Here is a 9,460-nt window from a genome sequence, read left to right as displayed (position 1 = left end):
TTGGCCACCAGACAATACTTTAAGAGTAGGCAATGTTCCAATGTTCTGGAGAAAGTTTAGTGGGAGAGAAGTACGATCTAGATGCAATTCTTCAAGAGTGCTGGAATTGAAGAAAGTCCTTGTGAAAGAGAAAGAAGAAAAGGTACGATGAAAATAGTGGTGGTACAGAGTAGCCATTCCTTTCAATATTATTAATTAAGATTTTAAGAAACTAAACACTCATTGACGTTGACTTAAAGTAGTATCCTTGAGAGAAAGGGTCTTGAGGGATGGTTTTTATTCCTTAAGATTGCGTTTTTGTCAAGAAGGATAGATTGGAAGTATCCATTCTGTGTATTGTAGCATAATCATCTGTTAACCTTGGCTTAACAAAGTGAAGCAGAAGGGTGAGAAGCAGGGGAGGAGAAGAAGGAAAACAGAGAATTGAGAGACTCTTACGTAATCCTCCTACCATTATATTCTTACACGGTTTCTAGGTAGGAACTGTGTATCATTACCTGGTCCTGTCAACTTATTTAATGATAGATCCAAAGACTTGAGGGATGAAAGCCCACTCAGAATTGATAAGATGCTACTGTTCAATTGATTGGCACTCAGGTTAAGGTTCTCTAACTTTCCCAGCCTCATCGGTTGGAGTTGAAAACCTACAACATATATATATAATTCTCAAATTTTACATCAAAAAAATATACAGTGCATAGATTAAGGAAGAAGATAGATTGCAAGTATCCGTTCTATACATCGTCACTCGTAATTTTTAATCATCCTAATTCTGGTCCAGCTCACTTTAATCTCTTCCTGTCTTCTTAAAAAAACAATTTATGGATAAGTTGAAAGCTCCATAGATATAAATCTTCAGGGATGAAAGCTCAGTCAAACATGAGGAAGTGCTCTCATTATATTGATTGTTAAATAGATATAAAGTTCTCAATTTTCTTGATAAAGAGAATGCAACTTACTATTGATACCAGTAAATCCTGTCAACTGCAACTCATCAAAGCTAACATACTGTAAGATACTATAATATCCACTGCAACTATACAAAGCTAACATACTGTAAGATAGTTAACATACAAAATATGTGCAGGGCTAACACAAATTCTTCCTAATTGAGTCCATCTTGGAGGTCAGAAGGCTGGAGTTCTACTAGAAGAAGATACCTCTGGAGAGAGTAATTAAGCAAGCCGGAACTGCTTAGAGTTTAGCTACCGAAGCTTCAAGTTAAAATCATTTTCATTATGACAAATTAAGCTAACTATATTCTGAAAAAGGTTATACATGAAAGTTAAATCCTCTGTTCAAATGGACAAAGAACTTACTGGCAATTCAATTCAATTAAAAGTATGGAACTTTATATTTGTTTATTTGCTTTTTACATGGATGAGGCAAACAGGACAGGAGAGGAGGTCTAAATACGAGCAATCAAGCACATTATTGCAAGGAAGACAGATTATGCCGTTGCCCTGTTTTAAGTTTAGACTTGTGTTCTTTCAGCAAACAAAATTATTGCTTTACCACATTCCACCTTGCTGGTATGATCCTTTGGTTCTATCAATTATTTTTTTAATTGAGAAAATACGATACTGTAAACTATTACAATGGTGAATAAATTCCATATTATTAGGGATATAGAAATCACAAGAAGCCAAGAAGTATTGGTTGATTGCTTATCTAAGACCAAAACGCAACATAATTAAGGCATAACAACGAAACAAACAAATATGGATACAAGCACAATGACAAACACAAGTCATGTCAAAACAGAAAGGCTAAGCAACAAGAACCAGACACTTCGACAGAACACTTCTCACAGGCAAATTGCTATACATGTTGTGAGCAACCATTGATTTGGAATGCGACTGCTTCCCCACAGAGGATTGCAACAAATTCAGAAAGCAGCCCACTCGATCATGATAAGACCCAATCACCCTCTGAATCTGGACAACTTGCGAAAGTTTATAGCCAAAAAGCAGTAGCAAGTGTCGATGCATTCTTCAATGAAGTAAAACCACCTGCGTCGCCAATGCGGATTTATGCACAGTACTGCTGCAATTGTCAACACCGCAATTATGTAACACACACCAAAGCTGGCATAGAAACTGTACATGTCTATGAAGCCAACATCTCCATTGAAATCGTTAGGCACTCTCGCTGATGGTGATTCTGTTTTGTCGCAACTTTTTTGCAATGGAGGTCCACAAAGAAGAGGATTCTGTTGGGAATTCCTACCGGTGATGTTCTGATACTTGCTCATAGAAGAGCCAAGCACACTGACACAATATTTAACGTGGTTCGGCAAAATCGCCTACATCCACGGGAGAAGTCAATATATTTAGAGATAGAGAAAGATACAAAACAAATACATGGAGGAGGAGGATTACACCCTTTCATATTCAACTCTCAACTCTCTTTGCTGCACTTGCAGCTGCTGCAATGGCAGCAAGGCTGCTGCCATTGCAGCTCTCTCTTCCTCTCTACTCTCTTCACATTTTCATAATTCTCTTCACTTATTTTGCTCTCTTGCATATGCCTCTATTTATAGGCATTCATGGAGGCTTTTCTTCAATAAATGTGGCTGCCAACTCCAACTTTTCTTCAATAATGGTGGCTGCCAACCTTTGACATCTGAGGCTTTTCTTCAATAAATGTGGCTGCCAACTCCAACTTTTCTTCAACAATGGTGGCTGCCAACCTTTGACATGGATGAGTGCACATGGTTGGTGCAATAGCAAATGGTTGTTGCACATTAATGGCAACCAACCTAACAGATTCCCTTTATAACTGCTCTCATCAAAGGTACCAAATTGATATTTCATCTCCGGTGTTCTTCCTGACAAATTATTGTACGACACGTTGAAAACTGCTAGAGACTTCAGTTCAACGAGTTGTGCAGGAATTCTCCCATTCAAGTTGTTGTGAGAAAGATCCAAGCTCTCTATTTGCTTCAGATTGGAAAAGGATGAAGGGATCAATCCAGTGAGATTATTTTGTGACAGATTTAGAGCAAATATCCCACTTAAGTTTCCCCATTCTGTCGGGATTTCTCCAGTGAATCTGTTACAAGAAAGATCCACAGCAGACATGTAACGAAGGATACCGCCTTCGTAAGTGTAGAAATTTTTCTTTGCTGTAAGCTCCACAGTTATTTTTACATCGATCTCTGGCAACACAATTTTGTCATGAATATAATAACCTATGGATGCAAATATTTCTTCCAGGTTTCTATAATCTTGTGACGTCGTACCAGGTTCAACCGAAGTTTTTTGGTCTGATGCCGTAAAATTTAAATTGCTCAAACATGAGGGTAACAGACCAGAAAATTTATTTTCTGAAAGATCCACTATGCTTAATTTCCTTAACAAGCATAACTGATGAGGAAGTTTCCCATTGAATTGATTAGATTTGAGAACAAAAATGCTCAATTCCGAAAGGCTATCAATCCAATTTGGAATGGGCCCAGTTAAGTTGTTATAGCCGAGATCAAATATAACCAACGAAGAGAGATTACGAAAAGCATATGGCAGTGGACCGCTCAATTGATTTCTGTAAAGGTGGACATAGCGTAAATCTGATGCATGGAAGCCCAACGGAAAAGACCCAGACAGATTGTTTTCAGAAAGATCTAAAAATTCAAGCCCATAAGAATTGAAATATTCTATTGGAATGGTACCTTCAAACTGATTTCTGGACATATCAACTGCCCGAGCAAAGCGGTTTAGTGACGAGTTCCCAATTCCCCTTGGAAGCATGCCTGACAAAAGATTGTTACTGATATCAAACCACGAAAATGATGATGCAAGAGAAAAGGAACCAGATACTTGTCCTGCAAATTTGTTTCCATCGAGAAAGAGGTACTCTAGGTTAGTCATGTTGAACACAGAGAGTGGTAATCGCCCAGTGAAGTTGTTGTTGGACAGCTTCAAAAACCACAACGAGGAGCCTACTGTTGGCAAATTATGCTCAAGCAGTTCACAAGACATGTGATTTTTGGAAAGATCCAAGTATTTGAGAGAGCTCATATTCCCAAAACAAGGAGGAATACAACCTGTAAGGTTGTTGTTAGCCATCATGAAGTTCTTCAAACGTGGAAAAATCGAACATATGTTCCTTGCAACTTGACCATGTATGTTGTTGCCAGACATATCTACTGTCTGAAGGTTGGGTGTTGGATGTTGTGGCAGCTGCAAAGGACCGCCTATAAATGAGGTGTCTCTCAAATATAGTCGATCTAACTTTGTATTATTCTCAAGCAGCCAAGATGGGAAAGGTTGTCCAACGAATTTGTTGTGGGATAGATCAACAAACACCAAATCATGTTGGCTACGCAGGAAGTTTGGAAATCCAGCCTCGAGTGGTTTTGGAGTACAGTTTGAAGCACTAAAGAAAAGAAGCTGGAACTTTGGAACTAAAGGCTGAGAACTGGGTGCAGCTACTAGCTCATTGTTATCGCATGCAAATAACTTGAGGTTGGAGAGGTTCATAAATGAACCAAATGATATTGGAACTTGAAAGTAGTTATTGGTAAGTGAGAGGGATCTGAGCTGCGTAAGATGGGAAAGGTGACTACGCGCAATATTTCCCTCCAATTGGTTGTCAGATGCATCCAAGGATCGTAGAGATGATAGATTTCCCAAACAAGGAGGGAGTACGCCCTTTAGATTGTTTCCGGAGAGATCTACCTCTTCAAGATTCTTCAGTTCACACCAGCCTGTAGAATATATCCATGTGTTCATTGTTAAGGTAATAGGAATATATCAATTATGTAATTGCTAAGTACGGTTTTAAAGTTTTAGTTGATTTTTGTTTCATTAGCTAGGTCGGTTTTAGATTATATTTAAGCAGCTTTGTTTGTTTTATATATATATATATATATTAGAGATTGGTCATTTAGATTATTGATATCCATAATTTTTTTAATTAAAAGTTTTCTAGGAAGGAGAAATTTTAGAGATTGAGAAACCCTAGATTTTATCCTTTGCTAAATGTAGCGTAAAGTTAGGAGTAAGCCTTCAATTGACACCAACCTATACAATTTATCTGGAAATAGTCAAAATATATAGTGTTGAAAGAATCTTGAGCGGATGGAGAGTTGTTAATTTACCTTGAGCGGGCAGGGTGCCATTGAGGTCACAGTAATCAGCAGACAATACTTTAAGAGTGGGCAATGCTCCGATGTTCTGGAGAAAGTTTAATGGGAGAGAAGTAAAATCTAGATACAATTCTTCAAGGGTGCTCGAATTGAAGAAAGTTCCTGTGAAAAAGAAAGAAGAAAAGGTATGATGAAAATAGTAACTATTCCATTCAATATTAGTAATTAAGATTATAAGAAACTAAACACTGATTAAGCAGTATCCATGAGAGAAAGGGTCTTGAGGGATGGTTGTTAAGAGGAGGATGATTCTGTTATTTCTTGCGTGCGTAATCCATTTATAAATCATTATATATATATACTTCCCCACATTCTGTTAAGAGGAGGGATGGTTTATTCTATTGTTGACTAACTCTAACTGACTCCATGCATCTGCCAGCTACCCTTAATTTAAGACTCAGATAAATCCATCAATATATTATAAATATCATATTGTTTTAGGCACCAAAACTGTCACTGACCTTTCCCAAAGTGTTTAAATGTACTACCAACAGCAGATAAGGTCTTGAGGGATGGCAACGCTCCCAATGACTCTATCAAAATGCTTTCCTTGAAGTCATTTGAAGACAGATCCAAGATTTCTAATTTCCTTAAACCTGTGATAGAGAGAATTAACAATCAATAATGATTATTTACAATAATTCAATAATTTATAATATTAGAGTAAATATACAAGACATAGCATAAGTTTTTAAATTAAAATAATTTTTTAATATGATATTAAAATTTTATTAATTAAATATTCACCTTCATTTATTTTTAAAAAAAATTAAAAAATTGAACAAAAGTTAATAGCGTGTAGATGTAAGTTTCAAATTATTTCACTCGTTAAAGAATTAATTATATAAACCCTTTTTAAGGCTTCATCCAAACAATTACTTAGGGGTTAATACACGTGTAATTATTAAACCTCACTAGGGAATGCCATCCGAGGTAGGAATGATTTACAACTTTACCATCGAGACCAGTTGATCCTGTGAACCTATTGCCTGATAGATCTAGAGATTTGAGAGTTGAAAATCCACTGAGAGATGATAAAACGCTGTCGTTCAATTTATTGTAACTGAGATGATAAATCTCTGTTATTTCTTGCGTGCGTAATCCATTTACAACTTCCCCACATGCATTACACGATTTATTATATTGTTAACTAACTCTAACCGTCTCTTAACAACTTCTAACACGTGTCCATGCATCTGCCAGCTACCCTAATTAATCTGCACTAACAGTGATCATAATAACAGCTGTAACAATATATACCTTTAATCATCCTAATTTTGATCTCTTCCGGTCTTATTAGAAAAACAATTTATATAAATCTTTAGAGATGAAAGCTCAGTCAAACATGATGAAATTAATGCTATCATTAATTACTAAGTAGATATAAAGTCCTCAATTTTCTTAAGAGAATGCAACTTACTATTGATACCAGTAGATGATCCTGTCAGCTGATTGCCTGACAGATACAAAGACTATGAGACCTGCATGATGTCTCTCAAAATTAAGCATACTGGAAGGAAATAAACGCATAGAAGCTAAATCATATGAGAAGGAGAAAAGAAAATGTTTCAGAGCTAAATAATTAAACGGTCACCATAGAAGCTACCTGATCCTGTCAGCTGATTGTCTGACAGGTCCAAAGACTTGAGAGCGGAAAGCCCATTGAGGCATGATAAAATGCCTTTATCATTATTAAATCGGTTCAGACTTAGGTCAAGTACTTCCAGTTTCCTCAGTTTTGATGATAGGACTTCGAAGCCTGGAAGAGAAACACGTCAAAGCAAGATAATTGACATTAAACACCAGCGAGCCACTTCATCAGAGTAATCTCAGTATAAGATTCACACAATGATATGAATTTACTTTACGATTACAAGAACAGAAGCATTGAACCGACCTTGATTCTCAGAGCAACCAACCAGTCCATTATAACCCAAATCAAGACTTTGCAGTTCTTTAAAAGGCAGAAACAAGGATGCGTTGAGAACCCAATCCCCCAAACTCTGATCCCTTGCACCCCAAAGAGAGAGGTGGACCACTCGCCTTGTAGTGTTATCACACTCGATCCGAGACCACTCACAACAATTACTACTGTACTCCACCCAATCTCCCATGTAAATGCTGTTTGGATTGGTCAAAGCTTTGATCTCTAAGAGACCAATTCTCTCATCCTCCAAGCACCCATAACAACGACCACACCAGTCGCCAACCGAAGTCAATAATGCTAGCAACATCCAAGCCCCCATTTTTTTCATCATCATCTTGGACAATTCTATGAAGTACTACGTAGAATATTGCTGTTTGTTATGTCATATGTGCATTCGGGCAACCATAGAGGTCCTATTTATACTACGTTTGACATATAAATTCTGTTCAATTTAGATCAACTTTTCAATAAATAGTTAATGTTAATGAGCACAGTAGCAGTGTTATGTGTATTTGGGACCGTGAATATCCTATTTTTTCACACTTTGGCTCTCTTCATACAGTCAATTGACTTTGACACATAGTAAAAATAAAAAATAAAAACTACTCCGTGGATTTGTGTTCAAACTACAATACTAAATATACCCACTGATCCGTGGATTTGTGATTAAACTTGGAAAAAAACAACAATACTAAAAAAAGCCATATGTGAATATGTGATTAAGAAAATTCATGTATTTTATTTTTTGACATATTAGGTTCCGCTAGATGCACCAGGTCAATGTGAGTGGTTGTCTTTTTTCTTATTTATGAGGATCCAATAGGTGCATCAAGTCTAAGGCTCCACAATCACTGTCTGCCACTAGTCAATTCCTCCAACTTGTTGTGTACACTACTCTGGTTTTTCTTCATATATAGACATGGAAAGTCATGTGTTCTGAACAATTGATTTGATCTTGTGGAAAACAAAAATTTCTTCCTCAACGTTTTTCATGGAATGAAGTGATTTCCCGGTAGCTTCACCGTCCACTTGCACTTCTTTTTCTCCGTAGACTTGTGAAGTCGGTCAAGATTCCCAATATATTATCAACATCATCAATTTCAGAAAGAAATATCTGTTAGGCTGATTTACTTTCATATTAATTATTGTTTGAATATTCTTATTCTGAATGATATATATTTTTCCATTCAAAACAAATTCATTTTCTTTTTTATAAATATATTTATATAACTACGAAAGAAGAAAAATATACACTGATTAAAATATTATTGATGTGTTTGAATGAAGAAAGTTAGGGCAGAGATGACCATCATAGACACCGTGTGGGCCAACAAAATTGAAAACAAAAGACAATATCAATGATTAAGTTTAGTGTTAATGTTTTTCTTCAAGATTGTGGAACGGGGTGTTCCTCCAGCTTGTAGTGTAAGCTACGTTGCTTTTTTTCTTCGTAGACTCGGGAAGTCATTTGTTCGAACAATTGATTTTCTGACAAGTCTCTTAAATCTCATCATCCACTTGCACTTGTGTGTTTCTTCTTCGTAGACCTGTGAAGTCAAGATTCCACTGCATCAATCTCTATCCCATCAAAATGAATTTGGTGCAAGAAAAAAATATCTTATATATGTGTGTGTGAGTGTGAGATTTATGCCTGGTTTTATAAATTAATTAATTAGAAAGTGTAAATTGTAAAACCCAACCAATAAGATATCTACATGCATGTCAGACAGTTTCCATATATATAAAAAAGAAGGAAGAAGGAAGAAAATGCATTGATTAAAACATGGACTTGTTAGAATGGAGAAACTTAGGGCAGAGATGACGTATAAAGACAGAGTATGCCAAAACACTATCAATGGCTTAAAAAACAAGAACAAATAAAATCATTAGTTTTGAGCTTCAGTAGACAATTTTAGCCTCTTTTTTTTTGTCTTCAACTCGTTACAAAAACCCTTGTCATTTGAGATTTCATGCTTGTAATGTTTCTGTTTTCAATTAGTATTACGCTTCCATCTGTCAGATTACTGTTGAACTTGATAAGAACTTTGAGCAAATTCCAATTTGATTTTTTGTAGCGAATTATATCACTTAATTCGCCTCAGACTGTCTTCATGGCTCAAAGTTGGATACTCTGCTTCTACGTTGCAAAGTCAAAGGGTGGGTTTACCCTTTTGTTCTAATAACAAAACGAGTTTAGGATTTCAAAGTACTAATCCAATAAACAATGATCTTCTACTTCACAGGTTTGGACCCTTTTTTTCTTGCTTAATTGTAAAATTGTACAGACGAGGGCTTGGAGCTGATAACTTTCCCTGGACTGGTTATGTCATTTATTTATAGATCTAATTGTATACTATCACTTGGTGGTTTAAGAGGCAATAAAT

General features: G+C 36.2%; 1 protein-coding gene across 1 annotated transcript; it reads right to left on the bottom strand.

Annotated features, from left to right (window-relative positions):
- Nucleotides 1-1,601: 1,601 nt before the first annotated feature.
- LOC105135744 (probable LRR receptor-like serine/threonine-protein kinase At1g34110) lies at nt 1,602-7,472 on the bottom strand. The gene is made up of 7 exons (XM_011040776.1): nt 7,047-7,472; nt 6,756-6,908; nt 6,570-6,630; nt 6,377-6,393; nt 6,106-6,261; nt 2,769-4,708; nt 1,602-2,209 (listed from the first exon to the last, which is right to left on the bottom strand). Exons 1-7 carry the CDS (start codon nt 7,408-7,410, stop codon nt 1,925-1,927), a joined length of 2,976 nt encoding a protein of 991 aa, XP_011039078.1. The 5' UTR covers nt 7,411-7,472; the 3' UTR covers nt 1,602-1,924.
- Between the last annotated feature and the right edge of the window lie 1,988 nt (nt 7,473-9,460).

This window comes from Populus euphratica, unplaced genomic scaffold (assembly GCF_000495115.2).
Source record: "Populus euphratica unplaced genomic scaffold, PopEup_1.0 scaffold271.1, whole genome shotgun sequence".
NCBI lineage: Eukaryota > Viridiplantae > Streptophyta > Magnoliopsida > Malpighiales > Salicaceae > Populus > Populus euphratica.
Note: the sequence above shows the minus strand (reverse complement) of the source record. Positions and strands in the feature narration are given on the sequence as shown.